The 24,926-nt window shown below is 48.8% G+C and overlaps 2 protein-coding genes across 7 annotated transcripts in view; one reads left to right on the top strand and one right to left on the bottom strand.

The window, feature by feature from the left end:
* Positions 1 to 13,970, top strand: part of SEC14L5 (SEC14 like lipid binding 5) — a 41,032-nt gene extending 27,062 nt beyond the window's left edge. For all 5 annotated transcript variants that reach the window (XM_071761355.1, XM_071761359.1, XM_071761356.1 and 2 more), the window contains 9 exons: positions 3,191 to 3,380; positions 3,743 to 3,831; positions 4,499 to 4,569; positions 5,107 to 5,278; positions 5,912 to 6,046; positions 6,403 to 6,540; positions 7,246 to 7,491; positions 7,986 to 8,164; positions 9,260 to 13,970. In XM_071761355.1, the coding sequence (XP_071617456.1) occupies positions 3,191 to 3,380; positions 3,743 to 3,831; positions 4,499 to 4,569; positions 5,107 to 5,278; positions 5,912 to 6,046; positions 6,403 to 6,540; positions 7,246 to 7,491; positions 7,986 to 8,164; positions 9,260 to 9,365 (1,326 nt within the window). In that variant the 3' untranslated portion in view covers positions 9,366 to 13,970. The remainder of the gene's footprint in view (positions 1 to 3,190; positions 3,381 to 3,742; positions 3,832 to 4,498; positions 4,570 to 5,106; positions 5,279 to 5,911; positions 6,047 to 6,402; positions 6,541 to 7,245; positions 7,492 to 7,985; positions 8,165 to 9,259) is intronic.
* A 326-nt stretch (positions 13,971 to 14,296) lies between these two features.
* Positions 14,297 to 24,921, bottom strand: NAGPA (N-acetylglucosamine-1-phosphodiester alpha-N-acetylglucosaminidase). 2 transcript variants are annotated; one of them, XM_071761360.1, is made up of 12 exons: positions 24,783 to 24,921; positions 23,583 to 24,068; positions 21,139 to 21,278; positions 20,503 to 20,611; positions 20,098 to 20,226; positions 19,113 to 19,321; positions 18,022 to 18,069; positions 17,572 to 17,700; positions 16,489 to 16,620; positions 16,213 to 16,327; positions 15,433 to 15,644; positions 14,297 to 14,683 (listed from the first exon to the last, which is right to left on the bottom strand). In XM_071761360.1, exons 1-11 carry the CDS (start codon positions 24,893 to 24,895, stop codon positions 15,434 to 15,436), a joined length of 1,821 nt encoding a protein of 606 aa, XP_071617461.1. In that variant the 5' UTR covers positions 24,896 to 24,921; the 3' UTR covers positions 14,297 to 14,683; position 15,433. The 2 variants fall into 2 exon arrangements, with proteins under 2 accessions (XP_071617461.1, XP_071617462.1); XM_071761361.1 differs by having other exon boundaries at positions 16,213 to 16,273.
* Positions 24,922 to 24,926: the final 5 nt, after the last annotated feature.

Here is a 24,926-nt window from a genome sequence, read left to right as displayed (position 1 = left end):
GAACCAGAAAACCACAGGCTGGAGAGAAGAACAGTGTGTGTTGAGACTGGGTGAAAGTCTCCCAGTTGCTGATAAGCTCCAGAAGCTAACAACACTGTTGAGTCTGCCAGAGCTGATAAATTCAGAACCCCAAACATCTGCCAGCTCTGTCCAAGGCTACTGGTATCCAATAGCATCAACAGGCTGGCTAACTTGGACCACATCCAGGAGTGTGATGGCTGCTAGATCCAAGTAGGGACCATGGGAGCTATATAGACCTGATGGAGCCAAGGACCCCTTGAAGGACTTTCTGAACCTACCTGCAAGCTGCTGTCCTTACTGTGATGCTCTGCCTCTGAGCAAAGAGCTGGGGCTGGCTTCCCAACTAACCAAGTCTCTATGAGTGACCTGCTAATAATAACCTATTAACTAATTAAAACTTGCTCTACTAAATCTTGCTTGTGATCCATGTCTCCCCTGGGTCAGCCTCCTCTCAGATAACCAGTGTTTAACAACAAGCAAGCACAGAACAAAGGGGGCAGTGAGGAATTCCCAGGTAGAGCTATGCTCTGAAATTCAGGACATGAAGGTTTTCTGGTCTACAGTGATCTGTCCAGTAAAATGGTGTGGACTTCTCTAAGGAGATATCTCAGCTGTTGGGTATCCAGCTGAAAATGAGTCCTAGATGAGTAGGGCAGTGGGACTTTATCCATATCTAATCTGCAAGGGTCTTTGTTTCAGGTGGAAGGAGTATATCCTAAATGTTTGCCTGGTTTGTTCCCTGGGTTGTTTTTTCCCTCTTCTCCTAGTCAGAGGCTGGAGAATGGAAGCTGGATAAAGAAGTTGACAGCACATGAAAAAAAGAGAAATAACTGCCTCCTGGGTGCTTGGAGCTCTGTGAGCATGAGCATCCCTTGTGCTTTCCAGCAGCTTCTGTGTTGAGGTACAAGGTGGAGCTGATTGCTGAGTGCTTGTAGTGCCAGCTGGGGGCTGCCTGGGACCCTTTCTGTGTGCTTTGTGAGCTCTGTTCCCTGCACAAGAACAAGTAGGAAGGATGCTGCTAGCTATGGAAGCTTCATCCTAAATCCCATTACTAGGCACCTGTTTGATTCTCTTGATTGCCTGCTAGAAAAATAGAAAATCAGGAGCTTGTCCTACATGACTGGAGTTTTCTCTGGAGAGGCTGTTACTTTACTGTGACAATCTGTTCTTCTAATTCAGAGCAGGGTTGTCCTTATTCCTTTGTCAAAAAAATATTTGTAGATCTCCTGTTCCTTGGAAGCTGTCCCTTCTTTTTGTCCTTTTTATCCTATTTCATTATCCATTCCTTGTTCCTTCCAAAGCAGGCATTATTTCTCATCAGATTTATCATTGCTTTAAAAAAAATCACCTTCAAATGGTGTTAAAATTGCAGATACTCAAAGCCAGTAATCAGTGGCTTTGTAACCTGGAGTTTAGTGCCTGTAGTTTCACTAAGAAATAGAAAAATAGGCTGAAATTGAGGCTACATTTTCTTGCACGTGGCAGCTACTGCTTTGGTTGGACAAAGATAATGAAGAGATTTCTTCCACTCAGAGTGGAGCAAGTCCCTTTGGAGCTTCCTGCCTTTGATCCGAGCAGAAGGACTGGACTTGCCTCTTACCTGAAGCTGTGTACAGTGTAGGTTTAAAACATGAAATGCAGCAAAACCTTCTAACAGTTCCCCTTCTGCAGTTCACAGGAGAGCCAGGGGTTGCTGTAGATGTTTGTCTGTTGTCCTGTGAACAACAGCTTCCTCTGAGCAGCAGAAATGCAAATCATCAGATGGAAATTCTGCTGTCTTCAGTCTTGCTGTGATGCAGAGGGTGTTGTTGGCATTTTTTGAAACACCCCTGAGATCCTCTTTGGGAAGGCTGCTCTGCTCCTTTCTGTAATGTCCAAATGCAATGTTTGCAAAGTGTTAGAATCTGCTGCACAGCCTTAAGCACCCACCTCCTCCTCAGCTGCTTCTAGGCTTGGCTTTAGGCTGCCTGAACTCTTGATGTGGAATCAATTCTTAAAGTCTCTTGCAGTTTCACACCATCTTGTGAAGCTGAGGTTGCTCCCAGCCTGATGCTGCTGGCAGCTTTGCTTTCTTCCCTGCTTTCTGTTTTCATGAGCATGTCAGTGAGCAAACAAAGGAGCTTTGACTCCAGAGTGTGTGTTGTTTTTATTTTTTTTTTCCTCAGATGGTTTGCTTTGTACTAAGTGCAGTACAGATGCTTTGGAGGAGACTCCCTGCTCAACAGAACTTGAATTTTTAATGGCAACATGATGTAGTGAAGGAGGTTGAACACTTTTGGGGAGCTGAGAAACTGGCAGCATTGTGTGGCTGTAATCCAGCTGTTTTGGCAGCTGATAAGCTTTTAGTCAAATCTGGCATTTTCTGAGTGTCAGGGTCATTATTGATTCCTGCTGTTTAATATTACAGGCAAACTTTTTTTTTTTTAATCTAAAGGGAATGCAGGGGATTTGGAAGGAGGTTGGGATAAGCCATTCTACAGGCTTGGCTTGGGAAGGCTTTTGTGCCCATGGTGCTAGAATTACTGATGCTGGATTGAGTGACAGAGGGAGGATCTCTTCCAGTTCTGGTTGTTTTGTTTGTTTTGCCAGGAGTTAGTGTGATGAGATGGGGCAGGGCAGCCAGGGGGAGAGCTGAAAACATTTTCTGTTCAGACACCACCAGGAAAGTGTGGGCAACAGCAGAGCAGATCAGCAGGAGAGCTGAAACAGGGACTGTGCAGTTGTGATCCCCCTTCAAATAGTGTTTAATTGGTTCACCTGTTACCTCTGCTCCTTTGCTAATTTGCCCGATGAGGGTTGGAAAGCTTCAGCTCTGTAACTTCCATTCAGTATTTTGTCTGTCCTTGTAAATAGCTATTAGAGGGGAAGCCTTTACCAGATCAGAATTCACTGGGGTTTATGGCAACTGAATCAGGGAAAGGCTTCTCCAAGTCTGTGCCTGGGTGTGTTTAAGGCTCAGATAAATCTCAAGCCTGTATCTCTCCAAGGGTTGTGATTTGGTGACTTCTTCTGTGCCCCCAGCACCGTTTGCTGTATTGAGTTGGATCAGATAAGGAGGGAAGGAGAAGGAATGTAGGTTTAATCTTTATCTTGGTGTGGTTTATAAAAAAACAACAAACAGTGGAAAAGGCAATGGCAGTCTTGATTTTTGGGCTTTCTCTTCTCTCAGATCCCCAAAGATGAACATATCCTTCGGTTCCTGCGGGCTCGGGATTTCAACATTGACAAAGCTCGGGAAATGCTCTGCCAGTCTCTGTCTTGGAGAAAGCAGAACCAGGTGGACTGCATCCTGCAGTCCTGGAGGCCCCCAGCCCTCCTAGATGAATACTACACGGGAGGATGGCATTATCAAGACAAAGGTTAGAAGCTGGCCCTTGACACCACAGCACAGTTGGTATTAAAGGACCTCAGGAGTAACCTGGGATTTTTGAAGAAAGTTGTGTTGACACTTGAAAAAATAGCAGAGTAGTTCAACACCTGTAAACAGCCACTCTGGTTTGCTGTTTTGTTTGGTTTTCTTTGGTTTTGTTTTCTCTGCACAGATCAGGCAGACCAGAGCTAGTGCAAAGCAGCAGCTGCAGCTCTCGGAATAAGGCGGCCTTTGGATTTTCCTTTTATCCTTTTCAAATATTTACTGTGGCTTTTGTTAAAGGTACCAGAGTGATGAACTGGCAGACTTAAGCACTTCTTCCCTCGTGAGACCCTTGTGTTTGTTTTGCAGATGGACGACCACTCTATATCCTTCGCCTTGGCCAGATGGACACAAAAGGTTTGGTGAAAGCCCTGGGAGAGGAATCACTGCTGCGACACGTAAGCTGTGCTTTCAGCCCATCCCAGAGGGACATCCATTTCCCTTGGGATGTTTCAAAGCCTTGATAGAGTGCAGCTGGAATCTACCTGCCTCACACAAATAATTCCTGGCTGGTTGGGTCAGTGACTTTGGTACAGCATAGCTTCTGTCTTCCTGCAAAGACCCAAGTGAAACTTTTCTGGTGGGATGAAACTTTTCTGGTGGGGTGAAACTTTTCTGGTGGGGTGAAACCTTTCTGGTGGGGTGAAACTTTTCTGGTGGGGTGAAACTTTTCTGGTGGGGTGAAACTTTTCTGGTGGGGTGAAACTTTTCTGGTGGGGTGAAACTTTTCTGGTGGGGTGAAACTTTTCTGGTGGGGTGAAACTTTTCTGGTGGGGTGAAACTTTTCTGGTGGGGTGAAACTTTTCTGGTGGGGTGAAACTTTTCTGGTAGGATGAATATTTTCTGATAATTTATAGTTTAGCTGTAAGCTTTCCATAGCCCTTTCATGCAGCTCCACTAATTACATTTGACCTTAAGTCCCTTACACGCCTTGTGTTTTGGACACTGCCATTTCTCTAACTGGTATAAATCAGGGTCCTGGTTGTTTTGGTTTGGTTTTAATTAAGATCTCTGGGCTCTCCTCATATTCAGGCTAATTCTAGTCTGTCCTGTCTTTGGTTTCAGGTTCTATCAATTAATGAGGAAGGACAAAAGAGATGTGAAGAAAACACCAATGTCTTTGGCCGCCCCATCACGTTAGTATAATTAGTTTGTATCCTGACAGAGATTGAGCTGGCATGGTGAAAATAATGCTTCTGGGAAGGTTTTAGGTGATTTCCATGGAGTTAAACTGCAGACAGTTCTTTGAGTATTCATATACAGTGGACTTAAATGTCAATAAATTCTACAGCTTCCTATAGCAACAAGTATTGGTCCTTCCTTATCTTTTTATGTCCCCCTTCAGATAAATTTAATCTTGGTGATTTTAATCTAGATGCATGAAATTCTTTTATAAGCAGGAAACTGTCTGCCAGATTTTACTTTCATATAAAATGCATTTTTAAGTTATTTTTAACAACAGGCCTGCACACCTTTCCCCTCTTCCACACTGGCAGCTCTGTTCTTGCCTTGAGGGCTGGGTATCTGGATCACTTGAAAGCTCAGCTTTTTTGTGGAGCTGCTGGCCTCCCTCTCTGGCTTCACTAGAGCCTTTGGTGTTACTGAAATGTGTTGTGGCTGAGCAGCCACTGCAATGAGATTCTGACAGGGCTTTTTCTGCACTTTTGTTTCAGATCCTGGACATGCCTGGTGGACTTGGAAGGGCTGAACATGCGGCACCTCTGGCGGCCGGGAGTTAAGGCCCTGCTTCGGATAATTGAGGTTGTAGAGGACAACTACCCTGAAACTCTGGGGAGGCTCCTGATAGTGAGAGCTCCCAGGGTTTTTCCTGTGCTCTGGACTCTGGTGGGTGAAATCTGGACCTGCAGATCAGCATCCTAAACAATGTACAAATAGCTAAATCATCCGGGCGGTGCAAGTTCTGCTTATTTGAAGAGTTAGGAAGGGAAAAACTTCCTCTGGGTGACCTCCTGAGGAGGCTCCAGCCTTGCTGCAGAGCAAGCCACAGCATGCCTGCAGCTCATTTTGTTCTGCTTGTTGTCCCTCACTAGTGCAAGACAGGATGTCAGACCTGTGGTGCAGATTGACAGTTTTTGTATTAAAGGAAAAAGACAAATATTGTTTAATCTCCTGCTGGAGGACACTGAGGGGTAACAAATACAGTTCTGTCTGGTCCCTGCTGGTTGTTCTGACAACGTAAGAACATGCCTGTTAGATTTCTTCAGGTTTATATGTGGTGCTTTCACTGCAAACTTATTTTGCAGGAAGTAGAAAATGCTGAGAGATGATGTAGTGCAGTTTTCATTTGCTGCCTCTTTCTTTGAGGAAGTGTTTCAGAGCTATGGAGCTCTGCACCACTGCTTGGATTTCTGCTGCTTGCTGAGGCATTTCAGAGCCTGATATATCCATGTAGGATGGTATAAGCATTGTCTCCAACTTCACTCTGTGACAGAGAATCTTGTCTGCTTTTTATTTCAGGTCAGTCCCTTTATCAATGAGAACACAAGGCAGAAATTCCTCATCTACAGTGGGAATAATTACCAGGGTGCAGGAGGGCTGGTAGACTATGTGGACAAAGATGTGATCCCAGACTTCCTGGGAGGAGACTGCATGGTGAGTTTCCCTTCCTGTTGTGAGGTGGAATTGGCAATGTGCAAGCTCCTTGATTCCCTTCTCCTCAATTCCCTGACCTTCCCTTCTGTTCTTCCTGGGATGGCACTGCTCTACCCAGTTAATTTGGGCAGAGGAGGCTTCACCCTGAAGTGATAATGGTAAAAAGGGAGTTAGAGGTCAGCTCTAAATGGAGCTTAATACACAAACCATTATAGCTCAAGCAAATTTAGTCCCACTTTTACCAGCTGGGGGTGTCCCCCTCAGATACTGAGAGCCAGCAAGTGTTCATGGCATAGATGACTTGATACTTCACCACTAGAGGAGTCTGAATCCTGAGATTTGTTTGACTCTTGCAGTGCACTGTCCCAGAAGGTGGGCTGGTTCCCAAGTCACTCTATCAGATGGAAGAAGAGACAGAGAACTCTGATCACATCAGGTTATGGACAGAAAATATCTACCATTCTGCAAGTGTCCTCAAAGGAGCTCCACATGAGGTACAAAGCTGGCATCACCAGTGTCTGTTCCCTTGGTTAAGGCTGACAAGAATAACTAGAAGTGCTCCCAAAGTGTGAGCACCAGATGGTTCAGCAGCAGCAGGGTCTCTCTTGGGAAGGCTAATGCTGGCTAACAGCTAAAAGGGAGCATATTAAGAACAGTAATTTCTGAAATAGTGTCTCTTATCTCTGCTATAGCCTGAGCTGTAAGATGTGGTCTCTTCCTCATCCTTCTTGGGGAAATAAAGCTGCCTTAGTTTCCCTTCCAATGGCAGAGCTTCCATTTTCAGTGGCATAGGTAGGACAGTCATGGTGGTGATATAAGAAGGTATCTACTGGGAACTCTGTAAAGAGGTTATCAAAAACCAGAATAGCCAAAAAAAGGAGCATGGGAGTGTCAGACCAATCCACCAGCTTCATGATTCACCTGCTTAGATTCCTGGAAAAGCAGCAGTGCCTCTTAGAGCTTGTAGCCACTGAGCAGGTGCTCTTTGCTGTGTCCTGAATGCTTTGAGGTTTTCCTAGAGCTAGTAAATGCAATTGATAGAGGGAAGAGTTTGGCTAAAAATGCCTGAGCAGGTCTATTGGGGCAAAAGTGCCTGAAGGACTGCAGAGAGAAGCATGTTTCTGGAGGGGGAAGAAATATTCTGGCTGCCACCTGAAAGCCTGACCCCTCACAATGTTTTTGTTCTCTCCTCTTCTTAGATAGTGGTGGAGATTCTGGAAGGGGAATCTGTCATCACCTGGGACTTTGACATCCTGAAGGGAGATGTGGTGTTCAGCCTCTTTCACTCCAAACGAGCTCCTGAAACAAGGCACAAAGAAGCCACATCACCCACCACCTCTGCTGCTGAGGACAACACTCAGCTCATTGCTAAATCCTGGGTCCTGGGGGTGGATTACAGCCCTGTGGAGTCTCCCCTGGTGTGTCGGGAAGGAGAGAGCATCCAGGTCAGATGTGTTTGGGTCCTGCTGTGGGTCTTAGAGTCCTGGCAAACTCCCAGTGGTGAGGAAGGGAAGGAATTGATGGAAATAGTCGTGGTCATCATTTTCTGGGAGAATGGCTGCTAATGCAGTCCTCATTTAGGTTGAGGCATTGGAAAGAGATTTGATAATCCATGACAAAAAGCTGACTGAAAAAAAATAGAGCACTTCTTTTTATTACTAAGCTCTACAAGGGTGGCTCAGGCATGTAAAATAAGTAACTCACAGAATCATGGAATGATTTGTGTTGGAAGGGACCTTGAAAAGTATCTAGTTCACACCTCTGCATGGCCAAGGACACCTTCCACTGGACCAGGTTGCTCCAAGGCCCATGCCTTGGGCACTTCCATGACATGTGCTTCCCAAAGCAGCCAGCTCCATAGTTTCTTTTGGCTTTGCCAGGTCATTCAGGTATTTCTAAAGAGTGGCAGTCCCTTGATGGCACTCTGTTTCTCTCCCAGGGTTCTCATGTGACTCGCTGGCCTGGCTTTTACATTCTCCAGTGGAAAATGCATGGCCCACTGCCCTCTTCTGGCACAAGCCTCCCTCGTGTGGATGATGTTCTTGCCTCTCTTCAAGTTTCTAGTCACAAGTGCAAGCTTATATACTACTATGAGGTGCTGGCCTCCAAGGACTTCAGGTAGGCAATTTCCTGGGGGAATTCAGTGTATGACTTCAAACTGAGAAGTGAAATGAGGTCTGTGTGTGAGTTAAACATCCACATACCAACGACCTCCACAGAGTGTGCTTTTCATTGATAACACCCAAGATGGACACAACTGGTGGTATTAAGTTCAAAGAATCTCCTTTAGTGCTGTGGGTACTAAGGGATCCCCTCAGCTGTTTGTCCACCAGTAGGGTTTGTGTTTCAAACCCTGTTACAGCCATCTGAAGAGGAGGTGGTTTGTGACTGAGGAGTTGTCAAGTCTTAGGAACATTTTGAGAAGTTACTTTTGGAGTAAGTTGACAGATTTCCAGGGCATTTCATACATATTTCATTTGGCACTTGAGAAGGATGTTACAGGGAGGTCAACTTCAGCAGGATTTGCCTGGCCTCCTGTCAAGGCCTAACAGACTTTTCAAATCACCCAGCAACTTTGAACACTTGGCAAGTATTTGACCTCTCTCTCAGAGCTGGAGAAAGCTTTTTGTAGTCCAGACTTGCAGATGAGCAGGTGGTGACTTGAGAATGTGACCTGGACAGATCCTGTAGAGTCAGAGCAGCAGCAAATTCCTCTCTGCAGTCATTTAAACATGTTCCTTGTTGCTCTCTACCTGCTCAAAATGTGTCAGGACCAGCAGGCAGTCACAGTTTCTGTGAGGAACCCCATCTGCAATGGCAGAAGGAGCTGGAGAGCACTGGCTGGACGTGCTGGAGCTCTCACCTTAGCAGCCTCCTTCTGCATTCACTGGGCTGCATTTGGGGTGCCCTGGAGTTTTTCTTTATGCTCAGCCCTACAGAAGCTTTTGCTGCATCCCACTCCCAAAATAACTGCAGGAGACAAGGTATCAGGTCTGCAGCAAGGAAAAAAAGCTGTGTGTGACAGTTTAATTTCTCATCGTGACACACAGCTTCTTAGAGATTAAGTTGGAAAGGATGGTACAAAAAATAAAATGCTTTTGCAAGTTTTCTAGAATGTGACTTGATCTCCTGTCAGAGTTCCTGTTGTCCATCAGTAGCTGCCTTCTTAATAAACTCCTCTTTTCTTCTGCTTTGTTTTTTATTCCATCCCAGGGGATCCATGTCAAGCTTGGAATCATGCAACAGTGGCTTCTCCCAGCTGAGTGGTGCCACCACATCTTCCAGCCAGTCCCAGAGCAGCTCCAGACTTTCCAGATAGCAGGGCCAGGGCTCTGGTGGTGAGAAAAAAGAAAAAAAATCCCTTGGGGCTTCCTGGCTGCCCCACTGCTGCTCTGTGCACCCAACCAAAGAGCCTCCAGGGGCTGAGCCTTGAGGCAGTGGTTTGTGTGACCACAGGCAGCAGCCATTTGGACACAGATGAGCTCCTGGGAACTGTTTTAAAACATTCAAATGGCAGATTGAGAAATTTTCTATCAGCTGCCTCCTTCTCAGTGGTCTTTTTTTCAGGAATGGTGGGGTTTTTTTTTTTTGGATGAATGGGAGTTTGCATGAATCCATGGATGACTCCACTTTAAAGGGCTCTTTCCAGTCAGTCCTTTTCCTCCATGTGGTAGAGGAGACTGATGTTGCCTTATCTGATTGAATCCTGTAGGACTAGATTATTCCTGTGTAGCAAAATTAATCCAGTTTCCTGGGTGCCCAGGGTACCAATTTACACATCAGAAAGTAAAGTGGGCATTTCAGAGACTTGAAGCAAACTGTAAATACTTTAATTACAGGTAGGAGGGTTCAGAAATCAGATCCAGGTCACACCTAAAACCTCTTCTGATCTCACAGGATGCTATAAGGAAATGTCTTGGTTTTTTAAACCCACTAAGATACAAAACTCAATGTTTTTTCTAGAAAGTACAGGCAGAGGACCTGCCTCTACTCAGCAGCATCTTTCTTAAAGATAGACTCTTTTTTCCTCTTTCCTCAGGTTTACAAGCAATAATTAATAGATCTGACCCATCTCATCAAGGTGGGTGGGAGCTGAATCAAATTATAAAGGGCTAAGAAAAGCAATATTTTATTTCCTGAAGGCACAAAATTTTTATGGCAGTATTATGGAACTTGCTTCTTTAGAACATGAGCTAACTTGAAGAAAACTTAAAAAAAAAAAACCCAAGCATGTATGGTTTTAAGCTCTTACTGAAATGTATTTATTCAAATACTAGCTTATTTTAAATTAATTTTTAACTTATTTATAATTTCAGAAATTACTATTTATTAAATCCAGTCACCTTTTTAATGGGGTGAAGTTTGATTTAGAAAGGAATAACTGATTTGTCTTCAATCTCAAGACATCTTTCTACTTGAATTCTCATCTTTGTGATCTCTGTTCTTGTGTAAAGGGCTGCATTGTTCCTAGCACTGGGGGTAAGGGCTGTGTTATATTTCCCTGCAAGGTAAGGTCAGTCCAGTGCTTTTTTTGGACTCTAGAGGGTTGTGTTTTTCAGGATTAAGAAGCAAGGGTTCATTTCAGGAGCTGTAACAAGAGATTTCATCATTGTGACACACCAAAAATACCAGGTTTGTTTGAGCTGATGAGCAGCAAAGGTGCAGATAGCTCCACCTGTGCTTGTCACCATGGCAGCAAAATGAGAAAAGGTGTCAAATAGTCCTTTTTGGCAGCATTTGCAGCTGGTGGGTGTGCTCAGGGCCCAGCTGTGCTGTGTGGGGACTCCTCACCCCCCAAGCTGGAGGTTCCCTCTGCACAGATCTGCCTGCAGAAGGGTGGTGAGAACATTGTCCCTGCCATAGTTCAGGCTGTCCCAGCTGAGTGGCTTGTGTCCCATGTGGCAAACGTGGCCTCAACTGAATGAATTTCCAGCTCCCCAGCTGGGGAGCAGCACAAAAAGTTTTGGACTTGGGGCAGGGGGAGGCACAGGCAGTGCTGGGAGTGTGGTTCCTTCCTGCAGCACAGCAATCCACCTGTCCATGTTTCTCAGGCAAGATTTGGGGTTTTTTTTCCCCCCCCTCTCACCAAATTCTTATTGATGTTGTTGGAATCTGTGTGGTTAAGAACAAGACACATGTCAAGCAGTTCCTTCTAACCCTGCTTTTTTTAATTACTGGTATTGAAGCAGCAGGCACTGACAAAGAGAGAAGAACCTCAGTATTTGGAATGATGGGAGATGATGAGCTTTAAGTTTATAGAAGTTGCTTGGGAGGGGGGGGGGGGGTTGGTTTTGGTTTTGTGGTTTGTTTTTGTTTTTTTTTCAAAGATTGGAGCCAAGGAAATTTCTCTCCTGCCTTGCACCACTCACTGCAAGGGCATAATGGGTAAATTAGTTAAGCAGGAGTCCAGGAGGGTTCTGATTGCAGAGTTCCCCAGTGGTTCTGTGGACTTTGCCATCTTTCCCAATGAATGCAGCTTCCATCTCTGGCATCTCAGGATAACTGAAGCCTGGTGAAGTGAGGAAGGTGCTGCCTTTGCTCTGGAAAATCCAAAGTTCCAGAATTAAAAGTGCATCTATATCTGTAATGGAAAAATTCTTTACCCATAATTAATTCTGATGCTAGGAATAGTTTCAAGCTGACTCCCAAAGCCATGACAGCAAGGGTTTGGCCTCCCAGCCTCATCCTCCCTGTGCTTATTTCAGTATTTCAGCTTTCTGTGGCTTGATGATCTATAAGGTCTCTTCCAACCCAGGCCATTCTATGATTCTTCCAAGGTGTGTCACATCCCATGGTGGTAACATTCCTGTTCCCTGCATATCCTTTGGCTTGCTCTGGTTGAAAATCTCTTCCATAGGACTAGATAAAATATTATTTCATTTTAAAATATGGCATGTTCTCCCACCAGTTAAGAGTTGTAGGAGTTGAACTCTTGTCAGTAAGGCACCTGGAGCTTGACAGCTGCCAGCACTCCCCCCAGCTGGCTCTGGGGACCCCATGGTTGTGTTTTACCTCTTGCTCCTTGGTGGCCCTGCTCATCTGCCCCTCAAGAGAGAGCAGCACAGGGCTGGGAAGCAGTTGTGATCTCTCTAAGCAGAATTGCCTGGGTTATTCCATCTACCAGTTTACTGGGCAACCAGTTTAAATAATGTAATACACCTTTTTTTTTTTTTTTTCCCCCCCCTGAATGTTCACACAAGAGAGAGCAACAGCCTGGATGCTCTGCTGCGCTTTTTAAACCCCACTTTGCAGACAGAAAGAGGATTCTACTTAAACACTTCCCTCCCCCCCCCCCCTCCCAAAAAAAAAAAAATGCTATCAGTGTGTTTAAGAAAACCAAACATGCTGTTTTCTTCACTGCAAACTATTGTGAGTTGAGACTGGGAGGAGTTCTGGATTCTGCCTCTCTGGGAGCCACTCATCTCTTCTCTTTACATCTCTTAAGCCAGGACCTTGCAAACCAGACTCAGTTTTGGGTGCTGAGCTTAGAGATGCATCCAGGCCCTTCCTGCTCCCAGCTCAGGCTGTGTTCAGGGAACCAGCTGGGTACTTCACACTGGGGCTTCTCCTTGTTCCCAAATATCCCACATCCAAACCACAATGCCTACCTCAAGGAGCTCTTGCCATGTAAGGAGAGAGAAGGGATCTCAAGAGAAGGTCCCTGGGACAGAGGGTTGTGCTGTTCACACTTCAGGATGGCCCTGGGTGAGACTTTTATGCTCAATTTTTAGAGCCCTTTCCTGGCTCCTGTCCCACCAGGGCTGGGAAAGGCAGACACAGATCCTGTCACCAGTGGGATGGATGCTGGGCTTGGGGCAAAGAATGCAGTAACTAGAAATGTTTTGCTGCTGTTCAGCTTTGCAAAGGGCTTTTTTTTTTTTTTTAACTGCTGGCAACAGAACAGCTGAGCCTGGGGTGAAGGACCCAGGGAGAGTCCAGCCCAGAGGGGTGGAGGATCAGAAGTGCCAGATGTATTCCTGCTGCTCTTTGCCAGGGGTGAAGCTCCTGCCTGACACTTTTGTGTCAGGAGAACAGGTCCTGGTGGTGTTTCTTGGCTTCAGAGCAGTGGGGTTTGCTTAGGAGGGAACAGAAGTGACCCCAGTCCCTTGGGCTGCAGAGGTGCAGACACAGCCTCTTTGTTTGCTGGATGGTTGGGTTCTGTTGATTCCCTTTCAGTAAAAAAAAAAAAAAAAAAAAAAAAAAAAGAAAAAAAACTTTTAATAAGAGTTTATAAACCCTGATTTGTTTATTCATTAGAAGATTTTTGAGAATGCCAAAATCCAGTCATCTGAAATCTATCATGCTTCAACTCAGGATGTCAGGAAGGGAGTGGTGACCCCAAGTGCCCCCTGGGGTGTGAAGCTGCTGGGTGCTGCCATGGCCAGTCAGGAATCCCTGAGTTCCAGGTGTGTTTTTCCAGCTCACACTTTTAATACAAGGACTGTGAGCCACACAATGCAAGAAAACAGCTCTTAGATTTTAAGGACTACGATTGACAAGTGCTTGGTAAAGATTCCTGCATGCTTTAATATTCTTCCAAAATGTTTGTGATGATTCTTACACCTGATTCTTTCTCTCTTGGAAGGCTAAATTGGAATGGTGACACACGTTGGCTTTTAATGGCATCAACATCCAAGCTGATAGATATCTAAGTTAAATGGGCATTTTTTTTTTTTATTTATTTAGCAAGCACTGTCTTACTTCCTCTCCCTTACAGCTGTCTTCATTTTTATATATGAAAGCCTTGATTTTCCACAACCAAAAAATACCCCAAACATCCTTGAAGAGCACACTAGCAGAAGGCAGAGTGCTCTGTAACATGTTACTTGACAACAAATGTACTTAGCTACAACATTTTGTAGGTTCTGGTAGGAGCTGTAAAGTTCTGTATGTTGGAAATAAAAAAAAAAGCATCTCTCAAGAACATGTCTGATTGATGGAACTGTTCAATTTATGGTAAACTCTGAAAATTTAACCCTGTGTGCTGCTCTCTTTGTCCACAGAAACAGAGGTAAGTCTTGCTTGTGTTTGGTTATTCCTACTTTTTAACTAAAATGTTGTTTAGTTCTCTGTAAAATCAGCATTTTTTTTATTTCCCTAGCACAGAGAGGGCCACATCCCCATCCTGCCATGCAATTAGTTCTTTAAAATGAAAAGGGCTCCTGCCTTTGAGTAGCCAGCTGGGATTAACTGGGAAAGGATCCCATCATTCTTCTGCAGCTGAGGATTAAGAATTGGAGTGTCAGGCAGTTATTAGTAACAGATTTTATTCAAGTTTCAAATAGTCTTCTGTAAATAATAGAAAAATAGAATCTCCCATTGTTCATCTGATGCCAGCAGTGGCACAAAAATTAGCAGAGCCTTGAAGAGGTAAAAGCAGAGGGCACAGAAATGTTAATATCCAGGCTCAGACAGGCTTTAGCCCCCCACCCCTCCTTTGCAGCATTAAAGGTTAATTTCCTCTCATATGGAAGCAAACTAAAATAGTGTGCTTTAAAAAAAAAACAACAAAAAGACACTGTGCAAAGATGTATTCTGATTTCCAGCTGAGATGTTGGGTTCCTTGCAGTCCTTCCTGAGGGTGGTCCTGGCTGTCCCACCAGGTCTGGGTGGTACCTGGGCAGAGGATGTTGGCTTCTGGAGGACAGGAGAGAATGCAAGAATTGACATTTTTTCAACTGAAAAGGCTTTTTGTGGTGCTGTAAGAACCCATCAAAAATGCAGTGCTCATCACACACTTATTTAGCTACTTCTGGGCATAAGGATTCAGTGAGAAAACCCTGTAGACCCTGCAGCTGGCACAGGTCAGGTGAGAAAAGGTGCAGGAACACCCCAGCCCTGGGTGTCAGCCCTTGAGCCTCTCTCAGTGGCCAACAAGAATGCTGTGGGTTTGTGCTGAATGTGTTTCAGCATTTTAAACCAACTTTTTTTCAGGTTTCTGACTGAGGTCTGAGCTTACCAGACAGTTAAAAGACTACAGCTTCCTTAAGCCCAGCTTGATGCTACAAGGCAATTATTTTGCTGCTTAAAAAATACCTGAGTGCTGAGGTGAGAAGGGACCTATCTATGGCTTATGCTCCTCACCTGGTTCCCTCAAATCGTGGAGGGAACCAGCCCATTTCTTTTCCTGCTGCAGCAGTGGAATTCCCTCAGCCACTTGGGTGTGTGGAAGCTGGAAGATGCCCTGAATCTTTTCATGGCTGCTAATTGCAGGGTCTGGAGCAGCAGGAAGGGAGCTGTGTCCTCAGCAGGAGCCAAGGGAGTTCCTAGGCTGAGGGATCTTTCTGCTGCTTTGGGTTGGGCAGCAGTTTTAGGCTGCAGGTCTGAACAACCTCTGTAAAAAAACCCTCAGTGCTGAGTGGCAGCAGAGGTGCAGAGTGAAATACCTCATCTCTGGTCCTGAATGTCTTCTGTCTCCCAGGCAGCAGAAGTGGAGGTGTGAGTGGCATCCCCGTTCAGCTCCCTCAGGGGGTGGTAGAGATAATCCCCACCCTCACGGTGCCTCTCTGGCCTGGCCTTGAGGAGAAGGCCCACGTTGCCCATGGCACTGATCAGCAGAAGCACAGCTAAGACAGAGGTCATGGAAATCCATGTTTTTCTGTCAGATGAGGAAAGGAAAAAAAAAAAAAAAAAAAAAAAAGCCATGTAAGCACCATCTCTTGACCTGCTTTCACGTGTTCTGCAGGTGACTTCTCAAGGTTGGTGCTCCCTCCTCTGTCACCAGCTGCTTGTTCTGCTCTCAAGCAGGTGAAAATGTGCCTGTGAAAAGCTGGAAGTAGCTGGTTTGAGCTTTCTGCTCAGCTGAGGAGTGCCCAGCTGTGCCTGCAGAGCAACTGGAGCTTCACCAGCCCTCCAGGAGCTGCTGGGCTGCTGGGACTCTGCACATGCAGTGCCTTGGGGGGAGAGGAAAGGTGGCTGGGGGTTAACTGGGGGCTGCAGAGCCCCCATTGATAGGGGGTTCTGCTCTTACAACTGGGTTTTTATCACCTTGCCTTCTCTATTGTCACCTGTGACACTGTGAGTGACAGAAGCAAGTGAGGACCCAGGGAAGCAGCAGGGCTGCCACTGCCTGACACTCAGGAGGTGCTGTGAGCAGCTCCAGGTGGCAGTGAGCACGGGAGGGCAGGACTGGGGGTGTGTCTGTATGCTGGGTACAACACACTTACTCTGACAGAGAGAACTTTTCTTTGCTCCTTCCTTTACTCAGGGAAGCCAAACACTGCCCAGCTGGAAAACAGAGAGGGAGGAAAGGCAGTGTTGAGAGGAGGGTGTAAAATCCCACTAAAAAAAGAGCAAGCTCGGGTAAGGTGACAGCCAGCCAGAGCTGAAAACTAAGCTAACAGAACATGATGCACCCAAGCTGCTCTTCCAAATATTTTTGTTGTGGGTTGGTTTCTTGTTTTCTGCTTCTTTTAAGCCACAACTGCTGTGCTCAGAAGTACCTTTGTTCAATTGGTCCTGGACTGCCCACTTGTAGGTGATGTTGCAGCTGCCTGTCACCCGGTCACAGGGACATGTGTGTTCACAGGCACATTGGTTCTGGCAGTTTGGCCCATACCAGCCCATGGCACACTCTGGGGAATTAATTACAAAGAGGTTAATCACTATCAAGGCTCCAGGTGCTCTGAAACCATCCTGCTGATCCCTGCAGCTCCCCCCAGCCCCGCTCTGCCTATTCCCCAAGTGCCCCAGCCCAGCCCCAGGAAGGGTGGGCATGCTGGCAGCTTTAGGAGAGCCTCAAACCTCCCCTACAGCTCCCCAAGGTGTCTGTGGTGCACAGAAATCTCTGCCCTTCTTGCTTCCTGTGCATTTTTTTTCCCCCTGCCACCTCTGAGCTGCAGCCTTGCTCTTCAGCTGGAGCAGCAGCTGATTCTGGAAAGGAAGCAGAGGCTGGGGTTGGAGTACAAGCACCCAGAGGGCTTTCTGGCTGTGCTGAGCAGCCAGGGCCCCTGGCAAAGCCTGTTCTGCCCCTCCTGCTTCCTCCAGCGACCTGAAAGCATCAAAGGGGGAGTTGGTGGCTGTTTTGTTTGTGTCAAGGAGTTTTTGTAAAGCTGGGATGGGGCTGACTGCTGTGTTCTCAGCACAGGAACACTCACTGATAACACAGGGGGTTTACACACCCAGCCTGTCAGGAACTTGTTGTAGTCAGATCCCCTGGGGCCTCGAGCACTTCAGAAAAGCTGAGGGGGTTGCACAAGCCAGAACACTGTGAGCACCAGCACAGCACAGGTGAGTTCAAAGGTTGTCAGCCGGGGGCCCTGTGGAGCATTTTTACACTGCCCTGGGTCACCTGAATCCAGGTGGTGGTGAATCCTTGGATCTCCAGGCAGGGCCTGGGCCAATACCCTCCCCTGAAGGAGAGGTGAATATTCATGTTCTACACTCAGAGGCTGGGGGAAGCAACACACGGGGCTGAGGGGGGCAGAGACTAAATGGGAACTCACAATTTTCTAATGATGAAGGAAAATTCCTTTTTGCTGCCTCCTTTTTTTTTTTTTTTTCAAGCCCCTCTGAGAAGCCCTTACCTTGCTCACAGCTGGTGCCATAGTACCCAGCTGGGCAGGAGCAGGTTCCATTCACAGGGTCACAGGAGCCACCATTCTGGCACTGGCATTTCTGGGTGCAAGCATCCCCATAGAAACCATGAGTGCAAGCTGCAGGAGACAAGTCCAGATCCCATCAGGGTTCTGGTGAGGAAGACAAGCAACCCCACCTCTGCTTACACCCACTGAGGAGCCCCTGGCACAGGGTACTGAGGCTGCTCAGAGCAGCAGCTGAACCTGCACCCTGATGGAGAAGCAAGGGCTTCAAGTGCTTTGCACTGAGCCAAACATAAGATGTTCAGGCTACAGCTGACAGAGAAAACCCACACTGCAGGTTTTCCCTTCATTGCTCCCTCCCAGCCAAGAAGATCCCCCCAGCACTGCAGGCAGCAGCTCCCAGTGGCTCTGAGGAGTGGAGTGGCTCAGCCTTACCTTCACTGCAGTTCCTGCCCATCCAGCCAGCATCACAGAGGCATCCAGCTGTGCAGACACAAACAGGCATGGACAACACAGGCTTAGGAACAGCAGGCACTCAAACCCAGGAGCCTCTCCTTCTTCAGGTGAGCTACCCTCTTAACTTTTCCTGCCTTTGCCAGGGAACCCACAGGAGAGGAATCCTGACCTGGCAGGCAGATCCCTCTGCAGCTGCCAGACCCAACAGAACCTCCCTCTGACTGGATTTGGAGAGATTCCCTCTGGAGCAGCCCAGCAACACCTGCACCCAGGAGCACTGCTCCATCCCTTCACTGCAGAGCAACCTTGGCTGTGAGCTCCATCAGGGAGGCACAAAAGGAACAGGAGCAATGGACTGAGCAGCCAGAGCAAAGCAGAAGCTGGGGGTGCACATTACAGCACTCCCTGGATTCCAAATGAGTTCAGAGAAGAGCAGCAATTGCCCACTTGTAAAACCAGTGAAGCATGAGAAGGACCAGTAAGGGGAGGGGACAGAGCTCAGGAATTGTGTCTCACAGTGTGATGAGACACTGTCCTCCCCATCCACAGCTTCCCAAACCAGGGGCACAACCCCAGGGAGCAGAAAGGGAAACTGAGGCACTGAATTTAAAGGCAAATCCTGTTCCAGTTTCCAGGTCTTGGGCCCAGGGAACCTGCTCTGACCTCAGCTCTGCTGAAGGAGAGGGGGAGAGCAACTTGGTGCAGGCAGAAGGTAAGCCAAGGGCTGAGGCAGCAGCACCAGCTGGCTCCCAGTGTCTGGGCATGGACTGGCCAGACAGTCAGCTCCCACAGCCCTGAAAACCTGGGAAGCCTCTCCAAGGAGTTCTGCTCCTGGCAATGATGGAAGCAGCTGCTGCTGGTGCCAGCCCATGAGAACTCCGTGTCCCCAGTGTGAGAGGACACCCTGAGCCAGCAGGACTGCACTCAGAAACATGCTAAACCCACCCAGGGGACCTGCCAGGCAGAGCAGGGACATTCCCCAGCTACACACCCACCCAGGGCCCTGCTCTGCTCAGAGCCACCCACAGGCACCTCCCTCCCTGGAAGTTTTTTGCCCACCAGAGACTCACAGTCGGTGCAGACCCCGTGCAGGCTGCAGTGGGAAGGGCCACAGTCCAAGATGTCACAGGCTGGGCCTCTCCAGAAGTCCCCAGTGCAATGGCAGTGCCCTTCCAGGCAGTGCCCGTGGCTGCTGCAGTCAGCAGGCTGGCAGGCAGGCTCGTGGATGCAGATGATGGTGGAGATGTTCCGAGGGCAGCGCCACATGTTGTCAAAAGGGCTGGGGACAGAAGAGAGGAGCCACCAGGGAGGGGTGTGAGCACAGGGCTGCTCCCAGCCCTGGGTGAAACCAGTGGGTAGAACCCATGGAATTTTCATCCTGGTTCACACTGTCAAAGGAGAACATCAACCATGGGAAAAGGTAATTGTGAGACTCAAGGTGAGTCGGTGTTTTAACTTGAGTGGTTTTAAGTGCTGCTGGCCAGGAGCCATTTCAAACACAGAGTTAAAGAAAGGAAAGTGCAAATTCTCCCTTTAAGCAGTCCCAGCTTCCCTGGTTGTGGCATTCAACTCCCCTTTTCTTGAGGTTATTTGCTGTGAGTGACTGCTGTGGTTACAGCAGGCTTGGTTCTCAACAGCCAGACTGCAAGTGGAATTTTGTCTCTCTTGATGTTTCTAAACAACTAAGTTCTAAGTAAAATATTCCTTAGGTTCCCTCATGAGGCAGGGTCTCCTGCTCAGTGTTTCTCTTCCATAATAATCAGATCTCTGCTAATATATACAGTTCTTAATCTCTCAGTCTAAGAGCTGCTGCTTTATCTGCTCCCACATCAGGCCACTCAGCCCAGCCAAACACAACTGAAAACAGCTCAACTGTTGTAATCCAGGGCTGACTAAGTGGAAAAAACCCCACACTGTCACTACTACAGGGCTTAACATTTTCAGAGTCACTCTCTCCCTCACAACCTGCCACTTCCCTTCAGGCTGTGACCCCCCTGCAGAAGAGAGGGGCAGGACTGGGCTCTGCAGCCCTGGGCACAGCCTGCCAACACCTACCAGTGCTCAGAAGGGTAACTGGCAAGGGTCCCATTCAGGACCAGTGTAGCAGAGCCTCCCCCATCCAGGTTGATAGCATTGATGAGTCCCTGCTGCTTCAGGAATTCAGCCATTTCCCAGAGGTTGACCCTGCAAATAGAAAACAGTTGTTTGGTGCTCATCCCTGCTGCTTGACTTCACTGAAGCTGCTGCACTAGAAGGGTGGTTCCTCCCCTCCACAGGAGGGGGGAAGCTCTCCTGTCCCAGCTTCTGCCACAGGGACACCCAACAGCAGTGTCTTCATCTGACCTCTTGAGCTCTGCAAGTCTCTCCCTTAAACCCACACTGCTGCCTCCAGTTCCAGTGACAGGATCCAAAGAGCCATCTTGGACCTGGCCCAAGACCTTACCACGACCCTGGCCTTACCCTCTGGATTCTGTCTGTCCATCCATGTGAACCAGGACCAGCTGGCCCTGCCGGTCATGTCCCACTGCTGTCCTGGCTGATACCACATTGATGAACTTCTCGAAGGTTCCTGTGCAGGACAGGGGACAATTGGGGCATCAGCTGGATGATGGAAGAGGCTGTTTAGACAAAACAGCTCCCAGCAAGGAGCTCATCTGAGCTGAAACACAGTGAAGATGCAGCTCAGGTTCCTCTGGTTCATCCAGGCCCACCTAGGAACAACATTTCCACTGTTGCTCAGTTTCTGTCTGGCACAGGGAAGGGGAGTGGGATGTACAAGCCCCTGGGTTTAAACTCTTTTAAGAGGCATCTGATTTTGAGTTTTTCTGGACAATTATTAGCACCAATCATACTGCCAGCATTTACAATCCTCAGCAAATTCTTTCCAACAACCCTGAACAGGTGAGTGCAGCCTCATCCTGTAGGCAGCCTGGTCCTTGTGCTGCACTTGCTCCAAACTCAGGGAGGGGGGAAAGTAGCACAGAAGAAATTTAGACCTCAGCAACAAGACAACATGGTTTCCAGTGCTACCCCCTCCTCCCAGCAGCCCCATCAGGACAGTCTCACTGGGATGAAGAGGGGTTTTACAGTCTCTACCTGTGGTTTGAGTGTCACCACACTCAGCCACTTGACTCTGGCTGATGTACACTTCTCCATCTCTGAGGAGCCAAACCACCCCGCTGACGAGCTGCACAAAGGGGTTTGCTTCATCCAAGACATCTTCCTCAGACAGGTAGCTGGGAAAGAGAGAGCAGGAGGGGTTACCCACAGCCACAGCAGTGTCCCTGCCTCTCCTGCTGCTGCCAGCAGGCTACAGAAGCAGGGAGGAGGTGGCTGAATGAATTCCAGCTGCATGCAAAACCAGAGGCCAAGCTGTGTGGAACGTCACTTCAGCAGCCAGTGGACCCTGTTCTCTGCTATTCTGCACAAAACCATCATTAATGATGGTCCCAGAGCACTGTGCCTGAAACAACTCCTGCCAGCCATGCAGCCAGTGCACCCCAGCCAGGGAAATAAGGGCAGAAAAGCATCTGGTGAGGGCAGAGACACTGCCAAGCACCTGGGGATCTGTGGAAGCAGCTGGTAACACCTTGCTGTCTGTCAGCTCCCATTCTGCACAGCAGTGACACCAAACAGCTTTTCAGAGGGTTTTCAGCTGAGGGGAAACACAGCTGGATGCCCCCAGCTCCCCTCTGCCTGGGAAGAGCTTCCAACACCCCTGCAGACAGCAAAACCTTTGCCTGAGCAGCCAAAGGACTGCTCACTATTTCCATGATCAGTGCTGTGCCCCTGGGGAGCACATCTCTCAGGAATGAGGGTGCTGAGTAACATCTGCCCCATCAGAACCAGATGGCAGGTGATGATCTGCAACAGACAGAAGGGGGCAGCAGCAAAAATTGGGGCTGAACAGTTCTGCTTTTAATTATTTTGGTTTAAAACTCTTTGCTCTGTGTGCTCCAGACGTGTCTTGTGGAAGCTGGATGCTCTCAGCTTTTAGGTTCTTTAGCATCCGTGATGGCAGCTGAACAAAGCTTTGTAGAAAAGCAGAATTCAAAATATCCAAATGGAAAAACGTGCAAAACCAAACCCCTTTACTTATGGGAAGGGGACACAAAGACAAAATGCTCACTGCTGAAAAAAATGGGATCAGATTGTAAAAGAGCTTGAGCATGGGCTGATCAAGTGTCAGGATTTAAAGCCTGCAATGATGGAGGCAGCACCTTTGCTCAGTGGGGAGTCACAACCTGTCCTGGTGCACCTCCTGGTGACAGTGTGAAAGGGTCAAGTCCAAATTACCCTCTGCTCTGCCCTGACAGACCAAATTTCTTTACTCCACAGCTTCTTGTTTAACACGTTTTGGAAGACACCAAGCAGCTGACACAGCACCCTGACCACAGGGAAATCCTGCTGGGGCAAGGGAGAAGTAGGGCAGAGCTGAGCTGAAGGGCTCAACAGTGACCCTGCAGCTGCTCCTGGTCCCCTCAGCAGAAGAGCCCTCACTCAAGTGGACGTGTCACCAATGCCACCAGCCCCTCCATGGGCCTGAGGGCTGCCAAGGAGTGGCTGCAAGCTACAGCCCCAGCTTGGTGAAGTTTGGCTCCATGGGGACCCTCTCTGAAGTCTAAGGACACGTGAGATCACATTAGCAGAATGGGTGGGGGATGCAATCAACAGATACAGCAGCTTCCAGGCTGCTTCTCAGTCTTCTGAGAGCATTAGAAAGACTCCTGGGAAGCCTTCTGAGACCTTTAGCTGCTGCTGGAGGTCAGCTGCTGGGAGCCTTTCCTTCCAGCCAGCACTCCCCATTCCTCTGTTAGATGTTCCTCATCAAAGGGTGCTCTGAGCTTTTGCCTCCAGGAGTATCACACACCCTCACTTGATGCCCACGTAACCACCAGGCTGAGCCCACACCTCCCAGCAGCCAAGAGATGCTGGGGCTCCCATGGTGAGGATGAGGAGGTGCAACCTCTGCAAGGGGTGGTGACACTCCCCAGGGCACAGCCTGCAGCACCAACTTCTGCAGCTCCTCCCAGACCCCTTGGTGCAGCCCTCTCATGGAAGCTGGGGACAAAGGAAATGTTGTCCTAGTGTGTGTTCTGGGGGGACAAGGAGCTTCAGGAGGAGGTCTGCATCCCGCACAGAAGTTGGGATGATGAGAAAGAGATGGACAGAGCTTTCCTAGCAGTCTGCAGAACAAACCCCTCAGCCCCACAGTGCCCAGAAGGACTGGGCTGCACAGTGCTGCCTCTTTTCTGGGGGTTACTCAGAGGCCTCTTGCCCTTCTAAGCCTTCTCGTGTACCTCAGCATCTCGGGAATGGAGACATGGGAAACACCTCCTCTGCATCCCAGCAAAAAAGCCAATGGGCAGAGGCATGGGGATACAGGCAGGGCAGTTCTCATCCAAGTGCTCCAAGCATCCCCATGCTGTGAGGAGAGAGGCCAAGGAGGCAGTGCCTGTGCAGGGCTTCCTGCCTCCACAATTCCTAGGGATCTGCAGGGAAAAAAGAGCCCCTCTCCCAGCATCTCCCCAGCTCCTTACCCAAACACCATGGTGCCATCCTTCCGGATGCCAAACTGAGCGTTTTGCACCCCTCCGGAATTTCTCACCAGCTTCCCGTCGCTCACCACGTTCCCCAGGCACTCGCCAGTTTCCATGTTGAAGTAGCCACCGTTCTGGGCCACCAGGCACCTCCGGAGCTTGGCTGTCTCCTCCACCGTGGCCCTGCGGTGAGCCCGGCAACCCCCCGGGCCCCCCGGCTCCAGCACCGAGAGAGTCCTCAGGGGGTCCCTCACGAAGGTGAAATGGCCGTAGACGGCCTTGCGGTCCCTGCCCTCCGGGGGGATGTAGGACACGAAGGTTCTGGTGGTAGCCACGGGGCCACTCGTCCTGTTGTCGCTGGGCCAGGCTTCGTGGGTGACGTTGCCGTAGCGCAGGGGTTGGCAGTCCCGGACGTGGCGGTGGGAATGGCGGGGGCCGTGGTGGGACGGGGGGTAGGGCTGAAGGAGAGGGGCTGTCCCGGGGCTCCTGGCAAAGAGAAGCCCCGGTTGTACAGCGGGACCTGAGGAGGCACCGGGATAGGAAAGCATCGCTGCCACCCCGGGAATCCCCGGTACCGAGATGCCACCCGCTGAGGAGGGACACATGGACACAGACAGACAGACAGACAGACACAGAGACAGACACACTCACACAGACAGACACACAGACAGACACACTCACACAGACAGACACACACACACACTCACACAGACAGGACAGACAGACGGGCAGACACACATGCACACACATACACAGACAGACAGACAGACACACACTAACACAGACACACACAGACAGACAGACGGACACACACACGGACACAGACAGACACACACACACACACACACACTCACACAGACAGGACAGACAGACGGGCAGACACACATGCACACACATACACAGACAGACAGACACACACTAACACAGACACACACAGACAGACAGACGGACACACACACGGACACAGACAGACACACACACACACAAATACACACACTCAGACAGACATACAGACAGATGGACAGGCACACACGCACACACACAGACAGACACACACACACTCACACAGACACAGACAGACACACAGACAGATAAACACACACTCACACAGACACACTCACACAGACACACACACAAACACACACACACTCAGACAGACAGACAGACACACACACACACGCAGCAGATGCGGGTACTCACCCGGCTCCACACGCCGCCTGCAGCCACCCCAGCGCCGCCAGCACCGCAGCCACCGCCGCGCTCCCCGCCAGCCCCGGCCCCATCCGCCGCCCCGCGCCCCCGCCCGCCGCCATCTTGGCGGGAGCTGAGCGGGCGCAGCGCCCC

Source organism: Heliangelus exortis, chromosome 17, assembly GCF_036169615.1.
Source record: "Heliangelus exortis chromosome 17, bHelExo1.hap1, whole genome shotgun sequence".
NCBI lineage: Eukaryota > Metazoa > Chordata > Aves > Apodiformes > Trochilidae > Heliangelus > Heliangelus exortis.
The sequence above is the reverse complement of the archived record's forward strand: the minus strand, read 5'-3'. Positions and strand labels throughout refer to the sequence as shown.